Source organism: Epinephelus moara, chromosome 16 (genome assembly GCF_006386435.1).
Source record: "Epinephelus moara isolate mb chromosome 16, YSFRI_EMoa_1.0, whole genome shotgun sequence".
Taxonomy (NCBI): Eukaryota; Metazoa; Chordata; class Actinopteri; order Perciformes; family Serranidae; genus Epinephelus; species Epinephelus moara.
Window position 1 is genome coordinate 20031048 of NC_065521.1, and position 21410 is coordinate 20052457.

A 21410-nucleotide genomic window follows, 5' to 3' on the forward strand; every position below is an offset into this window, starting at 1 on the left:
GTCCAAATACTTATGAGCCCTTAAGGTTGGGGGACTTTGTGAAGAAATGGTTGTAATTCCTACACGGTTCATACTACATTTTTGAAAAAAGCCTTAAATGAAAGCTGAGAGTCTGCACTTTAAGCAGGTATTCATTGTTTCATTTAAAACCCATTGTGGTGGTGTACAGAGCCAAAATGACGACAACTGTGTATCATTGTCCAAATAATTATGGACCTGACTGTATATTTCTCCTATAGCCCCCTTAATCCACACTGAACCTTTAAAGCCTTCATGATCATTCGATAATTGTGCATTTCTCCAAATATTTCAGTGTATTAATTGCTGAACGCATATGTTTATAATAATTCTGAGCCAATTGCTTTTTAGTGTCTGATATCATCATGTAAAACTGTTTTTCAAACATCCCTCTCTACATGGTTACATGATGATCTGCTCCTCAGTGTATTTCTGAATCATTCGTTAGTACAAATCATTTAAATTCTGACTATTGAAATTAAATACTGCAGCAATTGTTGCAACTTTTGCCACTAGAAAAGGGTTCATAATGAGCTTTACAAAGATTTCTATATTTGTCCCATATGCAAAAGTCTGACCCATGAAGTCTGCAGCCATAAAATCACTAATAGCATTTATGTATATAATGTATATAGATATTTAAATACACTGTCCTTTCTAACAGACCTCAGACTAATCAAATTTCTTTCAATGGACATTTCAATCAATTGATGTGAAAATAAAATATCTCTTTCTAGCATTTCATAACATTTTCATTCAACAATTTTATCACATTTTCTAACTACTTATAGCATTTCATAGGTTTCTAACACTTATAGCTATCATTCTGTATGCCTTTGTGAAGTGTCTGCAATTTAGATTTAGGTGAACACCTGCTGTTTTATCGAAATATTTTAGGATGCAAACCCTGGTATAGATTAAATGTCATACGGTTTAAAAGAGGAACATGTTTAATCAAAATCATTTTAATTAAACTTGGATTTGATGACCAACTACAAAATAAAGTTCAATCAAACTTGACATGTTTGTCTCTGTACTCAAACACCAGCAGTCCATACAGATGCTTCAATGTGATGCTGATAATGTTGGCGTGTTTTTTGGCTTGGGATGCCAGACATCCATTTTGCTACAGTCACGATTTGAAGGCTGGAAAAAAAGAGAGGTCTAGAAGCTTCCATGTAGCCACGATGGAGACGATCACCTTCAGTAAGGCAAAGTCCGTCCAGTCGACGCGTTTGGTTTCACGCATCAATAAACTCCATCTGTCTGAAGGCTCTGGCTCGTGTCAGTCTCATGCCGTTTATAGATCCAAATTAATCAGAATGTTATTCTCAAACTCAAGGATTAGGATTTGAAATGTTTTCTGGGAATTCAGACAACACTTTTTAAACCTTTTGGTCCAGATTCTTGCCCCAAACTATTGGAGATGTTGTTAATAATCCGTAGGCTACTAAGATGCGTTAAAACATTTTGCTCCTTCTTCCTTTATTTGAATTAAATCTGACATAAATAATAATGTGTGAATTCAATAGCTTATACTTTTAAGTGGAAGAAAACAATGAAGCTATAATGATATCCCTTTCCCATAGAGTTGCTGGAAAAGTTCTCTACTCTGTACATCCTTCAACAAAGGATCACTGTCCTCTCAGCTTGCACAGATGGATACCCACGCTGAAACCAGGACAAAAAAGGTCCCAACCGAAGCCTCTCTGCTTTTTTTTTTCTCAGTTTCATCTCTAAGGGTCCGCTCCCAGACTGGACTTGATGGCAGTTATTTGGGGCCCCATGGGGCAGGACGCGTGCAAAACCGCGCATCTTGAAAAAAATGAAAGAGGGATGAAAACCCTCAAGCTACAGCAGGACAGCTTGCAGCCGAAGAGCAGCTTTATGTTCACCACAATGATATGAGCTTGTTGAACTACATGTGTTTCCAAATGTGGATAAATCAACTAAAATTTAGTTGATCTTTCAGTGTATTGAACATGCTCCCGCTCTTTATCATTGCCCTTAAAATGAGGGAAGTGAACAATGCATGCGTATTTGCTTTATCTAACAGATTAAGTTGTATTTGCTGTCTTTCCTGAGAACTTACAATGGGCCATCCTTTAAGCATCGTGATGTGCAGTGTTGTTTTTATTTGGTTTGTTTTAACGCAGTATTCCATTGTGCCAACGCGCTGAGACGCAAACCTCCCCCTCTCCAAAAGAGGCACAAAACGTAGTTGAAGCACACTGATGGTGAGGGGGCACTAACAGGATGCTGATGGGAGCAGCAGCGGAGTGGTGCAGCAGTGGGAAACAGAGGAGGGAGGGGGTGTATGTGGTGTGTCGAGAGGGACGATGAGGAGAAGGGGGGTTTCCCATCTGTTGAGCGGTTGTGGCGCGTGCCGAACGCGTGAATCCCACTGGCAGTAGCTCACTGCACTGTGTTTGGTTTAATGGTCAACAGCAGAGATTGACTGGAATACTTTCTAATATGTTGAAATTTGTTTAATTGTGAAACATTATTTTATATTTAATACTGTGTTTATATAGGTTTTAAGGGATTATAACTTCAAAAGAGGCCCAGTTTTACTGAATCACGCCAGCTCCTCACCGTGTCATCCATGCAGTGTTAGAGCAGACTTGCATGACTCCGTTGTATACATATATCCCTACGTTTACACTCTGCAGATGCACGCTCCTCTCTGCGTGTGTTGCAGGTTGTCCAGTCACCCAGTCTCCACCCCCACTGCTGCAGGTAAACACCGTGTTGTTAATATTGGAAACAAGCTGCTGAGGGTCCACAAGCAGATGTTAATCCATACATAGCGTGGCTTGGGTATCTGGTTTATTAATTTTGGGAATAGATTAGTCTTGTCACCTCAGAATCACTCATCTGGTTCTCTATCTCTTTCTTTATTGTGGCGGGTCCAGAAGCATAAATATACTGATTTCATGTGTGTGTATGTGTTTTTAATGTATTTATTATTTAGATCTTACATTTTCATTTGTAGTTTACAGCAGTGCAACTTTCAGATGTCTCATTAAACTAAAATAACTTTTACGCATTTGGCCTTCCATCAGTGAGAATTTTCAAAGCAATTATAATAAGATATAAACAGGATAATAAACAGAACTAAGATTAATTTTAATAACAAAGCAAGGCGAATACAGAAGCAATCTTTACCTACACAAGAGCAGCGGTCTGGTGCAGCCTGTGTGTTAGAAGAACAGCACCATGTGTCTTGTGTGCGTAACTGGATCTTGGATGAACGTTAAAGCTTTAAATTTTAAACGCAATAAAGCGCAACATCATCACAAAACTTTGCATACCAGTGGTAGACGCAGGGTCCCATCGCGACCAGATGGTCCAGACGGGACCTCCTCTCATCTCCCAAAGGCATCGCCCCCCTGTGTCACACCCCCAGCATAATGGCTTGTGTCCCCTCCCCTCTGACGCGCCGGTCCCACATAAATAGGAGGCTCTCCGGCTCTACTGCACACTTCAGCTCAGCTGCTCCCACAGCAAGTACCTCCACTCAAAAAGCACAGCAACAAGCAGAAAACGAAATGAGTCCCAGCATCACTACCGAGGCCAACCAGCCTCTCCCTGCCAGGTCCACCGTGGCCCAGAGAAAACAAGCCAACGAACTGAGAAAGGTAAGGGACAGAGAGAACCTGCATATCGCTTTATGTTACTGGAAATATTTTCTCATTTGTCTCCTTTAAAAGTGCAGCTGAATAACTGGTTTTCATGTTTTTTTTCCAGACTCTTAAACCCTTGCTGGAGAAGAGAAGACGTGCTCGTATTAACGACAGTCTCGGGCATCTGAAAAGCCTGATTCTCCCTCTGGTTGGCAAAGACAACGCTCGCTACTCCAAGCTGGAGAAAGCTGATATTCTGGAAATGACAGTCCGTTTCCTCAGAGACCTTCCCTCCACTCCAGTTAAAGGTATGCATCATCTCTTGAGCTATGAATTGCATAAGCTATTATATCCGAGATTGTGGGTTACACATGAAATTCAAGCCACTAATCAAATCTCTTCTTCCTCCAGACTCCGCAGACAGTTACAGAGAAGGCTACAAAGCCTGCCTCCAGCGCGTCTCCGCTCTGCTCCCCAAAACCAGCCTGGATCAGGACGCGTGTCAGCGGGTGAACGAATTCGTCCAGCAGTCCATGTCCGCCACAGTCACCCCAACCTGCCTGAACTGCTGCGCTCAGAGCTCCAGGACTCTCCCTCAGATCCAACAGAGACTCCTGAGCCTGAAATCCAGCTTCAGCTCCAGACTGGAGAGCCAGTCCCGCAGCAGCAGCAGCAGCAGCGCAGTGGCTCCCAGCCGAGCGCAGCCAGGCCCGCAGGCTGTCAACGCAGCCATGTGGAGACCTTGGTAGATTAGATGGACATTTATCTCATGCTTGTTATTTATTTTGAGATGTTATTTATGCGATTTGTATTCCAATAACTGTTGTCGTAGCGATTAAGAATTGTTGGAGTTGTTGTACAGTGATTTTATTCAGCATTTGGCTCATTTTGCCTTCACTGCCAGAGAGCACGAGCACAGATCTTTAAGAAACGGAAGTCTATGAGCTTTTAAAAATGCAATCCTCTTTGGGGTTTCAAAGATACGGGTTGTAGTCAACACTTTTGTAAAACCCCAAGGGTTATTTTGTGTGAGGTTTGCACGATGGACTTAAAAGTATTTTGGCCTGTGCAAAAAATAGTCTGTAAACACTATGTGTTAAATAGGATTATTTATTATTCACTGACGTCATGTAAGAAAAATGTTTTGTGATACTGCAAATGTGTTGTTATTGACAAAAGCTTTTCAATAAATATTCATGTCAAAAATATGGTTGTGTTGTTTGATCTTTGATTTTGTGGTGGTCTGAGGATCTCAAATAGGCTATATCTTAAAGCCAGACGACTTCATAAGAGGACTCTCAGTTTTATGAATGGGATGGAAAAAGGCGCGCAAACGCATAAAGCCGCAGGTCAGCCTGAGCCTATTGATGCTGATGAGCAGCTGCTCTATTGTTGCAGATGTGAGGCGCCTCTCTAGTTCCCGCCAAATTGGTGGGAAGAAGTTGGGCTGGTTGTGCGACGGGACACACACTGAGATGACTGCAGTTGGGATTACGATGACAGATTTAATGTCATTCCAAAAAACCGCACACTTGTTTCTCAGTAATTTTATAATATTCGATGTAGCGTTCCCTAAACAAATATTAACCATAAGCAGGTACCTAAAATGCATTAGCATATAGGCATATATTATTCTTTGGCCACTGTGACACCAAACAATGTTGTGACAGGAGGTAAACTTGCTCTGAAGAATAATGTAGAGTTTAATTTCTTAGCTTTTAGACAGCTATTAGTTTTACTCACTTTAAAATGGGATGGAAATCATCTTATAGAGACTTGGACCCTAATCTTTATTCATCTTTATCATTCAGCATGATATTATCCTCCTGTGGTATAATGCAACTGAGAGCAGGGACTCTTGTTGGTTGGATTTGAGTCATACTTCAACTAAAACTCATTCTTAATGCAAACTTATGTTGTTTACTAACACCAGGAATAGGTCATAAAATATACCTTCGGTGGTCACTCTTGAGGAGGGTGAAATAGAGGCTGTTAACTGTTATAAAAACTGATTATTTTGAGTGATGACTTCCTCACTTTTAAGACACGTGCAGAACCTGGTGAAAAGCTGAGGCTAAAACTGAGATTTTATTTTCTCAAAAAGTTGTGCTCTTCTTTTGAAGTAAAAATGCATCTTGTTGCCACCACTTTTTTTTATTTTTATTTTTTACCTGTATTGGATTACAGCGTAGGCCATGTGCATAGGCAACAGCATAGACTTTGCATAGAGCTGATGCACAAGTATAAATCTACCTTGATGGTGATCTGTCATATATGCACACCTCTGTTTAGTGTCTTCATATGGTTAACACAGCTTACCATGCTTCCCCAATTCATTACCAGCTGTACAGCTCTGATTCACTACTATGAGTTATAGACCTCTAGGGTAGGATGGCCTGCTCTGGCCACCTGTAGGCTTCGTCATTGGTACACTTTTGTATATAAGGCAATTCTTGCTCCTATACTATCTAGGTTCAAGGTTCAACGGTTCAAAAGGTTTTTATTGTCAATCACTGTATGTGCAGGACATACAAAGAATCGAAATGCTGTTTCCCTCTCACCTAATATAATGTCATACAATTTAAGAGTTAAAAGAAAGCTAAATTGGAATAATGATAATACAATAAAAAACAATATATACAAGTAAAAATAAAGAGAAAACTAAGTAGTATTACAAAAAGACAAGACACGCTAGAAAATACTCTAAACCTATGTACAATCAAAGTGATCAAGGTGCATGTTAGAGCAGCTTATGAGATGTGCGTGATGTACATGTAGTGCAAATGACCAACAGCAGCAGATATGATATGGAGTGGTGCAAATGGTTATGGTAAAGTGAAGTAAAGAGCACAGTGTAAAAACAGACAATGTGTCTTTATTATACAGAAAAATGTTAGACAATATTTTTTGCCATCTCAAGACTTTATTATGCTTTCTATTCCAAATGCCAGTACGGAAATTGGATAAAGGACTTTTAAGTATTCACCACCTTTGTCATGGAATATGTTGCAAAATGACTTTGAAACTCAAGGCAATAATCTCATGAAATGCTTTTAAATCCACAACGAAAGAACCAGAGGCAGATTCCTTAAAGGGCCAGTGTGTAATATTTGGCATGGTTTATTGTCAATCTGAATCTGAATATTCTACCCATTAATATATTTATACAAGTGTATAATCGCTATAAAATAAAGTTCGTTTGGTTTTCGTAGCCTTATAATTATGCTTAGAGAGGTCGCCATCTTGCGCCGCCATCTATGTACGGCAGACCGAGCGGACAATCCAGCCAGCCAGAGAACGCGTTTCGCGTGTATAAATGAACCAACGAAGACAGGAAGGAAGGAAGAAGGAGGAGGAAACAGCAGAGAGTGTTAGTAGTTCGTCGATAGAGAGTAGTGAAAGGTTTTTGTAGTTATAAAGGTTGCGAATGGACCACACTTACCACGCAACAGGAGAGAATGAACCCGAACCGTCATCTGCGAGGAAAAGAAGACACAACTTCACTCCTTGTGATGCACTCTCTGCAGCGCTTTCCCTCCTGATGATATATCTCCCCAGCAATGGTAGCTATCACCGAATCCCATTCTGTGCATTCAGCCTCTCTTCTCGCCCGCTCAGCATCAAACACATGGAGTTCCTCATCTGTATGCTCCGGCTCAAACAGGTATGGCTCTGGGTCTGTGTCCGCTACAAGAAACTCTTCAAAATCGCGTTCAAAGTCATCCATTGCAGCTACTATAGTCCGGAGTTATTGCTAGGCTAAATAACCAACTGAGCTCTGTTTACAGGCTACGCTGTCAGTCAGTGTGTGGGCTGGTGATTGGTGGAGCAGAGAGGGGAGGGGGNGTCCCTACGAGGCCACCATCATTTACCCGACGGGAGGGGTGAGCGAGTGAGCCCTGCAATCTAGAATTTGACCACTGATGTCACTGTTTTCAACCCATTTTACACTCTGGCCCTTTAAGATATCAGTTTACTTATTTATTTAGTTTACCTGGTTAAGAAACTCTTCTAAACTTCTCTTGTCAGACGTGACTCTCTTTTGCTTAACTTCCTTTTTATTTTGTCTCTCTTTGTGTTATTTGTGTTTTCTGTCTGTAACTTTTTATTTAGGCCTCTGCCTGTCCTTTGAAAAGATGGGAAATCTCATAAAGGTTAAATAAGTAAACTTTCAGTGAACAAAATCAGATAGTCCTTTTATAAAATTCATGATTTTCAAGTTTATCTTAAAACAATCGTCACATGCCCATGTGTGCATTAAACCTCGCCAGTCACTGTTAGTATTGCGGCTGCCTGTAGAGATCGATTCTTTGTGCAACGTCAATAGAAGTGATGTGTGCAGAACTACATCCCAGTGATCAGCTGAGGTTAATAAGAGGCAGTCTGAGTTATCTAGTGGGTATCTCCTGTAGTTAGTCTTTACCATATGAAACTCCTTTGTGGTTTCAGACAGTTTGTTTGCTGCACTGCAGTGGAGGGTAGTAACGCATAGAGGGAATTTTCTACACTTGAATTGTTCAGACTGCTGAAGCCTCATATTGTTTTCAGCTGAACCTAAAATGCACTTTTGTGCACAAAGAGGACCTGTCCTCCATTTCTTATGTCAAAGTCAGGTTAACAAGGGAGTTATTAAAAAATGTGGACATTACTTTTACATTTTTCCTGTGGAGGTTAAATGCACTTATTTTGTATAACTCAATTTAACAAGGAAAGAAGGGCTTAACAGAGTTTGAAAATCTCTTTTAAAGAGTGTTTTAAGCTGCAAGATAGGACATGAAACATAGAGGTATGAGGAGTATGAAGAGAATAATCATGGACCACCAAACACAAAGGATCAAAAGGTTAATGTGAGATTAATAAAGTAACAATAAAGATGTCAAAATAATAATACAGAAATAGATATGCAGGACATTAAAATTATTTAAGACAAAGAAACAACACAGATGACACTGATGATCTCAATATAATGTTACAAACAAATAAGTAGTTTATGAACACTGTTGGATCAGCTTGCCTCCAGTTCAAACATGATGGGTTTAAAAGCAATGTGTGATTGAAGCATGTTCCACTCAGAGGGAGCAGCAGACATGAAGGCTCACATTAGGAACAGAAAGAAGTTCTGGAGTGTAAACAGCATTCCCAGCCCTTATTTGGAACAACAAATTTGCAAAAGTATGCAGATCAGTGTGACTCTGTAAAGCCCTGCTTACCCTATCATACAAACAAGAGTGTAGTCTACATTGTGGTGAATTTCTATGCTCCAGTTTGTACCGTTTCTGCATCACTTCAGGGTGTACATGTCTTAAATTTTGTCAAAATAAAAATAACACTGATGGTTCAGGCAGAACTCCACGATGCAGAACTGACAAATGTTTCTTTTTCTTTGTCTCAAAATAAAGGCAGGACTTGCTTCCAAAATAAAAGCCCACTTGTCACACTTCTTTTCAGTTCAGAAAACATTGCTATAATGCACTACAGATAATATAATATAATATACATTTTTATAGGATACGAAAGGTGTTACAATGTCTAACCGTTAACTACGAAAGACATTTTGTCTGAAGATTAACAGTCCTAAAATACAGTATAAACTCTAAAAAACGGGATCCGAATTGTTCAGTTTTTCTTGTTGAAAAGCAAAAGCCAATTATATGAAGAGTGACAGTGTTTTTGCTCCCTCATGCATATTCCTGTGGATATTACTGTCTTTAAGGAGCATTTTACCAGTATCCCAATAAGATTTACATTTACTGTATAGCTGTTCTCATGCACTGTTCCCAGAATCTGTATGAGGCTTTACCCAGAATTTGTATACAACTCACATAATCGTGAGCTGGTGATGTGTGTGTAACCTACATAACTGGAAAGGCTGCAATCACGTGACCATGAGTGTGCTGATGAGAGTAAAAATGGAAGTAGTATAAAGAGCAAAGCAACACGGGACTTTCCCCCCAGGAGACTGGTGTTTGTGTCCCGTTTGAAACCAAGTGAACTTAGAGTTATCTTAAGCTACGTTGCCACCATGTTTCTTTTCCTGAACCCCAACCTACGTAACTTTACTTGCCCAAAATTAATCTATGTAACTTCACCTTAAATATTTAACTTTACGTTAAGTAGGCTACGAAATGTGACAGCACACCATGTTTCTATTCCTAAACCTAACCTACGTAACTTTACCTTAAGTACGCAATGTTCCATTAAGTAATGTAATGAATGCCATTCGTGGAGCAATGATTAGTTACATATTGAAACATTGTATGATGATATGTTTGTATATTTGACAGATCTGCATCTCATTTATGTCCAGTACCAACATTCAGTGTCAATGCAGCAGGCAGTGTGCCCTTTACATAGCATCTGAGGGTGTAGGGTTCCAGTTGAGGTTATGGTGGGGGTTGGGTGCATCTGAATTTTGTGCAGGAGACAAGAGTTTGCATCCTGTCACAGACCTGCTAATCACAATCTCTACCCTTAACCATGCTGTATTTACCACAGATAGTAGTTAGTGCCAACATTGTCTCTCTACAGTATCATATTGTACAGTGACAATGTTGGCACTGAGAAAAATGTATTTGTTTTCTGGGATTTTGCATTATTTGTTCAATACTGGAGCACTTGTCAGGGTTGATTTTGCACAGTATTTTAAAAGAAGCAGGCATGTAAGAGACATGAAGGATTTATAAATGCTGCTATTGAGCTGCATTACGGAAATTGTAGGATCCAGTGATTTGGAGCTGGCTCCACACTACAGACACTGGACATTTTGCTGCTTCCATTTTGATCGTTCTTTTTATGCGTCTCTTTTAGTCTCCCAATGTTTTATAAAAGTGCACTGCTAAATCGTCGGAGTTGTCCTTCAATTAGTAGACCTTTGCTATTGAATGAGTATTTGCCTGTTTTGGCATCACATTATATTGTTTGATTCAGATCAGTGGTAACAGGCTTTAGGTGGGATAACACCAAGTCCAGCTGGTGTAGAAAGAGACAAGGAGCAGCTTAAGTTATAGTGTACTGGAGAACAATCTGCTCTAATTTGAACTGATAAAAAGTTCAAAAGTTAAAATATGGAAAAAAATCAATTTGCAAACATACAGTATGTCCTTTTACTCCATTTACAAAACTGGATGAGTGAGTGAAGCCCAAACACATGAAAGCTGCAAGACAAACCAGTTTGCTTCTCTTAAAAAGAAACCATCCTGACCCAGTATTGGATTGAAGGCTTTAATGGATGCTATTGTATACTGTACTTATTTCTTTCCAGTTTTCTGGTAAAATTCAATTTTACTTTCATTTGAACAGACCAAAGTATAGTCCCACAAAAGGACTAAAATAACAGAATTCTGTATTTTTTAGAGCAGAACAAAAAATACAATGAAGAGTGTGCACAAACCTGTCAGTCAAATAAAGGGAATACCACTGCAGAGGTTATACACCTGAAAAAAGTGGTCGTGAAAATTGGGATATTTTCTTTATTTGACCTGTTTCACAGCACAAGAGCAGGGCATTATTTAACACATTCTTTTTCATTTTTGACATGTTGGTGGTCACATGTGGAGTTTGTTTATGGATATTAATGCTGGATATGGTGTTTAAGACTCAGAAAAAACGCCAAAACAAACAAACAAATAATCAAAAACGAATCCTCCCGTTTCCTCTCAGCTCACATCACGCTGAAGCAAAAGTCAGGTGGAGTCCCGTGTCTGTGTTTCTCTCCCCACCATTAGCCCCACATGCGAGTCTTATTCCCATGAAGTGTCGGAACATTGTCAGACAAAGGCTCCCTGTTATCCTGCCTGCACAGATGGGTTACCGACGCCGATTTTGTTAGAAAAGACAAAAGAGGACTCTAACCGTAGGAGCAAAACGGAGGAAAAGTGTACCTCCTCCCAACCCCCACCACCTCCATCATCCCTCCATCCCAGCGGGGCGGTGAGGGGCGCGTGCAGCAAGTGTGCCTCTCTGTTTCAGGGCAGCGCTTGGCTTTGTTGAAGCAGCGCTACATGATCATGTCTGCACGATGCTGACCTTCACATTTAGACTCTGTAGACTTTATTTATTGTCATTTCAAGTTGTGGACATAGCTGGAAGTTATGCTCAATCACCCCAACACCTTATAAATGATAGCTAACATTAAAATCATATTGCGCCATTAAGATGGATAAATCTAGTGCACGAGTGCGGTTTGGAAACCAATTTAAAGTTGACGTAATGCAAACACATTATGCTCTCTTTATGATTGAATCCATATATTGTATAAAGATGACTGCAGACTGAATAATGGATTAGTGTCTCTGAAATTCAGATCCAATTGCGTAGTCATTTGCCTTTGTGTTACTGCTTTAATATACTCTTCAATATTGGATTTGTAATTCTGTAATTCTGCTTGTGTTTTGGGAAGTTCTTACAATATCAGAAAAAAGATAATGCTTTTTTAAGATTCTCAGTGTGTGTTTTCCTATGTGAACTGTTTGATGTTTACCGTAATAATTTAAAAAGAACCGTGTCCACTGGATCATGCAATCTGCTCTTTCAGACCAGCATCTCCATCTCCACCAACAGCTTGAGCTTTGTGTTTCGTCATCATATGATATTGATAAACAGGCATTTCATGATAGCTTGGACGCCAAAATACCCATGAGTCCAGCCAAAGGAGACAATTGCAACAGAGTTTCCAAACAGGGGGGCGAGAATGGTTTGTTTCAGTTGGACGACAACATGGACCCTTAAGGGGCATGCAGATGGGGCACCCACGCCAAAACTGCGTGGAGATCATGTGTCGTGCGTGTAAAGTTTATAGAAAAAGAGCTTGAGTATATGCAATGCAATATGTGTGTGTGTGGGTGTGTGTGTGCGCGCGCGCGCATGGATAAGATGTGGATAGATCCACGGTGGGACTGGGAGGCTGGCTGTTGAGGATGCTGGTGTGGTGCAGGAAGAGTGTATGGGGGTGGGGTCGATGGATGGAGGCTCGGTAACAGACAGCCATCTGGTCCCCGTGGCGCGTGCTGCGCGCGTGGTTCCCCTGAGTGCAGTGGTATTTGATGGGTTGTCATGTCTCTCCAGTTTTTATTTAAAATCTTAAAAATCTCAAAGCTGTAATTCAAAGTTGGATTCATAGCTCACATGGCACATGGTTGGTTATGGAATACAACAAGACCACAAATAGATAGCCTAAGTATTAATAACACATAAAAAGGTTAAATCTGACATCAGGCTCATTTTATATTTCGCGGTGGCTATTGTCATTGAAGTACATGCTACCTCGCTTCCCACCCTTTGTTTTTCAGCCCCCGCCGCGTTGCGTGAGGCGTTGGCAGCAGCGGGATACACCCTTCAGGTAGAGACACCCCCCGGGCAGAAACTGCATAAAAACATCATATGCAAAACTATTGTTGTCATAATCTAAGAGCAGATGTTATTTGAAAGTAGCGTGGCTTGGGTATGAGATTGGAGTAAGAGTCTGTATCTCTGTGGACACTTGTTCATACGCTCAAGCCTGACCCCTACGCCAACAGTGTGTGTATTGCACCCTATTGTTCAAAGTGTGCATTTTTATTTTAAATCACATATGTAGTGTAAAGTATATGTAATCAAACTTGGGCAAATTACGCAGTAAAATACAATAAAACCTCAACGTGGAACAGCATCATGAAATTCAGCAGGCAAACACATTTTAATAATATAAAGTTATTACAAGCTTATATACAAATTGTTGGTGTTGAGAAAATATTATTCTTTAAAATGAATTATATTATGTTTCCTTGTTAGATCTCAAAATAAACGAACGCTATATAACCTATAATACAGCCTATATATTAAGTACCCAGCTCCAAAGCACTGCGCAATTACGCACCACTAATTATATATTTTTGTGTATTTTAGAAACACCTTTTCCATCCACTATATATGAAATAATAAACCTACTTATGTTATATTTAATTTGATATAAGTTGGGTTCAAAGAGTTTGCAGAATTGATATTTGGTGAATGAGCATTCGGTGCGTCCAAAGCTTCTTTACGCACACATTTCTCCAGCTTGTTACCGCAGGTTTTGTTTTATTTGGTCGCTGGATCACAACGCAGACACGCGCTATAGTTGTTACGCATGGATTAGAATAGAAGACAGATGGTTATCTCACTAAATTTGATGGTTTTGTGTTGTTTCCATTGAGTTCATACTCCAAATCGTTTCGTGTTGGCTTGGGGGCGTAGCCGTGACGCACGTTAACCGACGCCATGGAGCTGCATATATACCGCAGCCCTTGGCCGTTTGAGACACATCTTCACTGACTTTCGTTCTGGACACTTCTCTGGCACAAAGACGAAGCTGAAAATGTCTCCAAACATGACTTGTGAAGCTCTCCAGTCTTTTTCTCCAAGGCGAACTGTGGCCAAAAGAAAAGAGGCTCTTGAGCTCAGAAAGGTAAGCGAAGTCAAGGAATTTTGCTTTATTATCTTAAACATTTTCTCTGATGTTTTGCACGTAATGTAATGAATGAATTCTAAACATGATGTTTTTTTCAGACAATGAAACCTTTGATGGAAAAAAGAAGGCGCGCCCGTATCAACGACAGCCTGAACCATCTGAAAAACCTCATCCTCCCCCTCACAGGCAGAGATGTAAGTTCTCATATCCATTTCAATGCATGCATAATGCGTTTCTGAAACACCTCAGTCATGGCAACATTTAGGCTCATATGTTTAACATTTGCTTTTTGATATTTTTTCAGAAGACTCACTACTCCAAGCTTGAAAAAGCCGACATCCTGGAAATGACTGTGAGGTTCCTCAGCGACATTCCTCCTCTTAACACCAAAAGTGAGTGGTTCTGCTTGTATAACGCGTTTGTTGAGAGATACAGAAATAGCGGACTCTTCTCGACACGTTTGAACAGAGGAACTAACAAGTCATTGTTTTTTCAGATTCCGCAAACAGCTACAAGGAGGGCTACAAAGCCTGCCTCCAGCGCGTCTCAACTCTGCTCCCCAAAACGAGCTTGGATCAAGACGCGTGTCAGCGGGTGAACGAATTCGTCCAGCAATCCATGTCCTCCACCGTCACACCAACCTGCCTGAACTGCTGCGCTCAGAGCTCCAGGACTCTCCCTCAGATCCAGCAGAAACTCCTGAGCCTGAAATCCAGCTTCAGCTCCAGACTGGAGAGCCAGTCCCGCAGCAGCAGCAGCAGCAGCGCAGTGGCTCCCAGCCGAGCGCAGCCAGGCCCGCAGGCTGTCAACGCAGCCATGTGGAGACCTTGGTAGATTTCTTCAGTTTTCAGTTTCTTCCAAAAGCCTGTGAAAACTGTAAAGTGTTTCATATGTAGGCAGCATGTTGAGATAGCATCACTTGTAAATATACACAGTGATTGATGAAAGCCAGAATTCATCGTTAAATCGTATTGGTTGAGTATTATATACTTACGCTCTGCGCACGAGTCTGTTGTCCTGTTTAAGTTGACAAGTTTAGACGGTCGTATTTTCTTAAATCTGCATGTATGTATACGGTAAATATTTAGTCCTCTCCGCGGACTAAGTGATGAAGGGCCATTGAAACAGCCCTGTAAGACCCAAAGGGTCAGTGTGTATGAATTTGCACCATAGACCTCAGTGTCCTGAGTCTGTGCAGATGAACTCTGTAGACATGTTATGTGTCATTGTAAGTATCTCTGTGGGGATGTTTTATTTTTGCTATTTACAGCAAATGTTGTATATATGTTATATAAACAAATAAAACTGCCATGTCGTGGTAAGATTTTGTGTTGAGTGTTTTTTTTATACCTTATGGATAACAACATTAGTCTTCAGTCATGTGCGTAATTACGCATCTTTACGCACAGCCATACTTTATATGAAAGCTGTGCCATGGTAAATGAAAATAAACGTTATTTAGTTGGCACACTTCAGACAAAGGGTAGACTGACTGTGCCTTTCATTGCAATACAATTCAAAAGCAAAGTTTTGAGGAGGCTTCCTTCCAACAATATGGAGCATGGAAACCAAAGCGTCTCCAGACTTTGAACTGAAACTTGTTACAGCAAACATGATGTAATATTTCCTTATATGGAAACTCTCTGTTTAATGAGCAAAGGCCTCGGTGACACATCTGTCGAGCAGATTTCAACAGAATAAAAACCGTTACTCAGGATGGAGGTTGTGGTCAAACGCGCCCACCTCAGGCAACATGAAATATTGCTCCTGCTCTGAGGACGTTGGAGGAAATGCGGTCTCTGCTGCCCTCCTCCGACGGCTGCAGGTAATGACATGGTCATGGTTTCTAGTTCCGTTGCACACTCATGTTCAGCTCTATGAAAGATACCGGCCACTACACGTAACATAAATGTTTTTTGGTTGGTTTACGTCATTTTTGAATGTTTGCAAAACAAATGAGCTACATTATATAAACACCTCTGAAGTCTAAGCAGGTCACTTTTCCTACAGATGAGTCATTGTGAAAGAGACCAGACAGCAGCCGGCGGACACCGGAGGAGTCTGACTTCCCCTCACATCTCACAGTATCCTGCTGCAACACGAGACCAACAAACCCCGAGAGCTTATCATCATCACCATCACCACCACCATCAGCAGCAGAAGCAGCATGTCGGCACCGCAGGCGCGCGACGCACCATCCTCCCTTCAATTATGCAGGTAGGACGTTTGTCACGACACATAAACACATACGCAAGCAAGTAGCAGCCTTCACATGCTAATAACGCGGTGTTGATCGACAAATGACGAGAACAGCGCGGCTACCGGCGTCGCTGCGTCGGTCCTCACGGGATGATCACCCAGATAATCCGCTCCCGGTCCCGTTACAATACACAGAAGGCTTCTCTAATGTCACTGTGTTCAGTCGGTGGTCGACAGTGTTTAATTTTAGCTCCTTTTATGACGCATCAAACGGCATGTGTTCAGGTTTTTCAGCCGGTGGGTTACCGGCAGACATGCTGATCATTAATGTCGTATGTGATGACCTCAGCGTGATAAGCACCGGTAGGACACGCGCTGAGACCACCAAGGACACATTAAGGTCGCCATCATTTCACCGAAACTACCATAAAAGTTTCATTTCAAGGCGTAGGCTTGAATTAATGTGCGCATGCAAATAGTTTGTCTGGAGTGTGCTGTTAAATCCCGTGTAGTTGAGCCTTTAATATTTATCACCATAATAAAGAAGAACAGTGACAGCTAACAGTGACGTGTGTGATACAGCGGTAATGACTGGTGCCTATTAAAATACCTTTGCAATGAATAAGCTCAATTTCCTAGCAGCATGTAGTTTGTTGTACTTGTGCTTGCCTCTAGGTGGAGCCATATAACTCTCTACAAGAACTAGGCTGCACTCAGCTGCTTCAGAAAAACCCCTGACAATTCAGATGAAACTTAGTTTCACTGAAAGTTATATTAGAACTGAATATTATGTTTGAATTTGTGTTGCAGTTTGCCCCATGGCTTTAAATTCCCTCAAAACAGCAACATGAATATCAATTCTTACTTAAAATATAATTGCTATGTCCAGTTTTGTCTTGTCTGTTGCATTACATGTAGCAAACAGTGCCACATTTTGAAACACTGTCAACCCAACCACTGCTTTGTGTATGTTCGGACTAAAGGAAAGAGGATATTTTTAACTTGAGAGCTAAGACATGTACTGACGCAATCATAGCATGAGGTGGTTTGGTTATAGTGAAAGCAGTCTTCAGCAGAAGCCTTAAAAATAGACTCTACTTACGAGTCTGTGATCATATTTTGCACTAAATGTAAGAAACATCACACAGTCCCCTTAATTATCTCTGCAAGAAATTCTCACAAACATGTCATGATGTTTGTCCGGTTTTAAAGCTGCTGCACAGTTAAGTGACACATTTTTATGAACATATTAGGCTGTTCAACCCAAGTAAAATCAACAATGAAAATATCCACCCATTTGGTTGTCATATCCGTGTTACTGATAAGAGTTTGTTTGAAACTGTTTCACTGGACATAAAATAGGATTTGAGGATTATTTTATGATCAGTTTCCTTGAACCTGCCCTCAGAATAGAATTCAGACACAGCCCACAATGACCTTTACCCTCAGTACAAACAGTTTAACAGTTAAAGGTGTGTGTGTGCAATTAGATGTGGGTGGTTAGCTGGTTTGTTTATATAGGGATTTGTCAATGATTGCGACCACGCCCCTCAGTCAAAATTCAGTGTGTCTCATGGCTGCCATGCTAAGGCTACATTTGTTCAATGTGAAATGGTGGGTCTTACTTTTATTTTTCCAGTTTCATTTCACTGTAGTTTAACCAGAATTTATATTAATTATATGCAGAAATAAGATACCACCCAACACCAACTGGCCTCACAATATGGGGTACACCAGCAGCAGCCATTTTTAACAGTATTAAAGTCTTTTGAAGAATTTTACCTTCCTAACCTGGGACTTTGCTGAGCTTATTGCCAGTGATCCACTTTCTTGATCACTGCAGCTTCCTCCAGAAACATTCATTATGCACCTACATAGTCTGCTTTATTTTTAGCCTCGCTAAACTTTCACCTCCTACACTCTTTTTGTTGGCTGCCCTTACCTGTGTACGTCAAATTCAAACCACAATTCCTAACACTTATGTCACACGTGACTACACAGACATGTGTCCAAACGGCCTGGTGATTGCTCTGCTTAGACTCTTCTTCACCACAACTCTCATTGATAACATGTCTCAACTTCTCTGGAAAAAACAAGTCACATCCTGTTTTCTTTTCTTTTTTTTAAGAGGAACCTAACATCAGATTGTACGTTTCCCTTTTATCATGTCATCATATCACCTATCCCTGGGCTGCAAACTTGAATGTTGCCTCTAAAAAATCCACCTTTCTGACTTTTTTTTTTTTTTCACATCCTATTCACTTTGCAGAATTATTTCAGAGATGCATCGTTTTAGAGATCAGCCAACATTTCAGGGATTACATGCTTTTTCATCGGTTGTAATGAACAGTACAGACCCACTACTGCACTGTAAATAGGTAGGATTTATCATCTCTGAGCCCAGAGAAATCCCATCATCGTTAGTTTTACGGTACATTTGGAAACATCTGGACCTAGCCTGGTTTTTAAATGAACTTTTAATTGAAGCTCCCTGACAGTTACCCTGCTTTGTTTGTTTGTTCACTATAGTCGCTCTCAAAAATACCTCAGACTGCTTCACTCTTTTCTTCTCACCTTGAGTCACTTGACACTAGCTTACAAATGTGGTAGTTTAGGTTTAAGCTTCAGCTGCAATTGCATGCAAGTTTCTTCAGATGAGAGCATCAGCTAAATGTCTGAATTGTGACACATTTTTACTCCTATTGCTAATACTATAATAATAATAAAAATTCAAAACCTTTAAGCAATGGATAGTCATCTGGTGTGTGTCTGGCCATGCAAACATACACAGAATTGAAGTGTGTGTTTTATGTTTGTGGACGTACAATTGTGAATGTTTGATGAATTCCTGTCTTGCCTGGTAATGTTGCCTGGCTAAAACACAGTTCAGTCTTGCTTGTCATGCAGAATACCCTCCACCCCAGTTACTGATGGGGCTAGGGACAGACATGATGCCAAAATGTGCTTTTCTGAGGCTAATTCACACTCTTCGCTGCTGTTCTGCTCTGCACAGGTAAAAGTTAGATGTTTTATGTTTGTTTCAGCAAGCTGTGAGAAGATTTTGACTGTACTGATGCACTTGCTCATGGTAGTAGTATGGCTTTCCCTTTATTTTTAAGCTTAAGATTCTAATAGTGACAATTGATGTTAAAAAAAACCAACATTTAGGTGTAGTGTGTGTGTGTTAAAACTTCAAAACCGTTCTGTATAAGTAGGAATGTCTACACACCATTTCTTGCGTCGACTATCTGTTTAGTCTAGATATTTAATTTAAATATACAGTGCTAGGTACTTTTAACAATCTAGACAAGACGTCATACCTTGATGGTGGATTGCTTTAGGATGTCAGTATATTACAAACCTGTGAGGTTCACATCAACATTGTAAAGGGCTTTTTGTGCTGGACTGTGTTTGAGAGAAGTGATCCATATTATATTTCTAAAACCTGTGGTCGATTCACGTGGAATGTTTTAACGGAGGGGTCTTGTGACACTTATAATTGCTTTGGTTGTGATCTTTGTCTGACTGTAAAAACACAATCATTGTGGAGAACAAAATTCTTTGGGTGGGGGATCAGCTCATCAAAAGCAAAAATCTCAGATCAGGGTTTCTCAAAGTTTTGATGGCTGAGTGCCATTTTAAGGAGCCAGCATACGATTGAGGACCATTCACACACTATGACTTTTTTTTTATCATATATGATTTTTATGCCATTTTCATGACACACTGTCAACACCTACAGTGATTTAGCCCACATCACACTCACATTACATTCTAGTTTTCCACTTTTTAAATACTTTTGAAAGTAATGAAATACAGAGACAGTATAATTTGTGACATTGATTGTACCCACAGCGGTTAAGCAGAGCCTTTTGCTGCGGTACAGCAACACGACTGCACAAATCACACACAGACCTGCAGTAAACCACAATACTAGAACTGGTAGTATAATAATAAGTGCACATTGTTCTGTTAATTTATGAAGACATCTCCATTGCTGGTTATTTTGAGCTTTTGTTTGATTTTAGATAAACAAAGCCTTTCAGAATATGAAACTTTTATCGCCAAATTCAGACAATCAATACAGTTTTGAAGCTTATAAAGGCAAGATGACAAGCTGCAATCACTTGTCAGCTGCACTCAGGTCCTACCCAGTGCCACTCCCATCCCTCCCTCTATGTCTACCTGAAATTATGAATGAAAGGCTTTATGTTATAGTAACTAGGCAGGATCCAGGACAGTTTTGTCTGATTTCAAATACAAAAGTGTTGGCTTTCAGAATATTAAACCATCTGAGCTAGCCTAGCTTTAAGTGGCTTAGCATCGTGCATCAAAATAATGATGTGCAACGTTAAACTTTTGTCAGTATGGACATGCTACACACCATTAGCTTGGTCAGATTCTCTACAGGTCAGTCAATCAGTTCAATTTACGAAAACCATGAGCAGCAAAGTGTAAGTCATTTTACACTGGCATGGTTAACAAGAGAAACAAAAAAGTTAACTCCTTAAGTTCAGGTAAGTGTCCCTTCCTCAGTTATTTATGTTCCTTTAGTCTGTAAAGGCTCTCCAATCAAAAGAATAAAAAGGAGTTTTCATGAAAAATTGATCCAAGTTGTGAATATTGTCATATGAAGTCCACTGCTTACTGTATATGCTAACTTCTGCCTTCAAACGGACTGCAGTGAAATATTCTCTTCCTGCAACGTGTTGTAGGGTATGCTTGTTTTCATTACCCCCGTGGCTACAAAATAAAAATATCCCTGTATCTTTTAGTTTATTTTCTCTCCCCAAGGCAGCCACCAGAGTACAGCATTCTCTCCCAGTTTAGAAGAATGGGCTCTGTCATGTATCTTCACCGCAAGCAGTGCAAACTTTGAAGGCTGTTTTCTCAAAATCATTGCTCAGTGACATTAATTATGTAATGTGACATATTTTGCTTAATATTTAGAGAACAAAAACAATACTGTTATCATTAGAAAGCGAAGAATCTCCTCCATTTAACAGTGTAAAAAATCTAAGTAAATGTTTTTATGAATGAAGCAATAACGCACACAATTTCAGAAAGAAAATGTACATCCTAACCACATAGAAACATTTTTTTAAACTCTTAAGTTGGAATCACACATGTCTCTGGGCCTC

At 40.2% G+C, this 21410-nt stretch overlaps 3 protein-coding genes across 4 annotated transcripts in view; all 3 read left to right on the forward strand.

The window, feature by feature from the left end:
* The first annotated feature begins 3499 nt into the window (after positions 1 to 3499).
* On the forward strand, positions 3500 to 4837 carry hes2.1 (hes family bHLH transcription factor 2, tandem duplicate 1). Its single transcript, XM_050064155.1, has 3 exons — positions 3500 to 3659; positions 3769 to 3952; positions 4056 to 4837. Exons 1-3 carry the CDS (start codon positions 3570 to 3572, stop codon positions 4391 to 4393), a joined length of 612 nt encoding a protein of 203 aa, XP_049920112.1. The 5' UTR covers positions 3500 to 3569; the 3' UTR covers positions 4394 to 4837.
* Positions 4838 to 13924: 9087 nt separating this feature from the next.
* LOC126402292 (transcription factor HES-2-like) lies at positions 13925 to 15392 on the forward strand. Its single transcript, XM_050064154.1, has 4 exons — positions 13925 to 14067; positions 14169 to 14264; positions 14375 to 14462; positions 14567 to 15392. The coding sequence occupies exons 1-4, from the start codon at positions 13978 to 13980 to the stop codon at positions 14902 to 14904; spliced, it is 612 nt and encodes a 203-aa protein (XP_049920111.1). The 5' UTR covers positions 13925 to 13977; the 3' UTR covers positions 14905 to 15392.
* Positions 15393 to 16057: 665 nt separating this feature from the next.
* acot7 (acyl-CoA thioesterase 7) overlaps positions 16058 to 21410 on the forward strand; it is an 82742-nt gene continuing 77389 nt past the window's right edge. Inside the window, exon 1 of one of the 2 annotated variants that reach the window (XM_050064141.1) lies at positions 16058 to 16287. In XM_050064141.1, coding sequence (XP_049920098.1) covers positions 16238 to 16287 — 50 coding nt within the window. In that variant the 5' untranslated portion in view covers positions 16058 to 16237. The remainder of the gene's footprint in view (positions 16288 to 21410) is intronic. The other variant, XM_050064142.1, reaches the window with a different exon arrangement.

What these genes read in the sequence shown, in the direction of transcription:
- hes2.1 (XM_050064155.1), top strand. Translation starts at nt 3,570, where the DNA reads ATGAGTCCCAGCATCACTACCGAGGCCAACCAGCCTCTCCCTGCCAGG. An exon ending in AAGCCAACGAACTGAGAAAG is followed by an intron (nt 3,660 to 3,768) that starts GTAAGGGACAGA and finishes TTTTTTTTCCAG; the next exon opens with ACTCTTAAACCCTTGCTGGA. An exon ending in TCCCTCCACTCCAGTTAAAG is followed by an intron (nt 3,953 to 4,055) that starts GTATGCATCATC and finishes TTCTTCCTCCAG; the next exon opens with ACTCCGCAGACAGTTACAGA.
- LOC126402292 (XM_050064154.1), top strand. Translation starts at nt 13,978, where the DNA reads ATGTCTCCAAACATGACTTGTGAAGCTCTCCAGTCTTTTTCTCCAAGG. An exon ending in TCCCCCTCACAGGCAGAGAT is followed by an intron (nt 14,265 to 14,374) that starts GTAAGTTCTCAT and finishes ATATTTTTTCAG; the next exon opens with AAGACTCACTACTCCAAGCT. An exon ending in TCCTCCTCTTAACACCAAAA is followed by an intron (nt 14,463 to 14,566) that starts GTGAGTGGTTCT and finishes TTGTTTTTTCAG; the next exon opens with ATTCCGCAAACAGCTACAAG.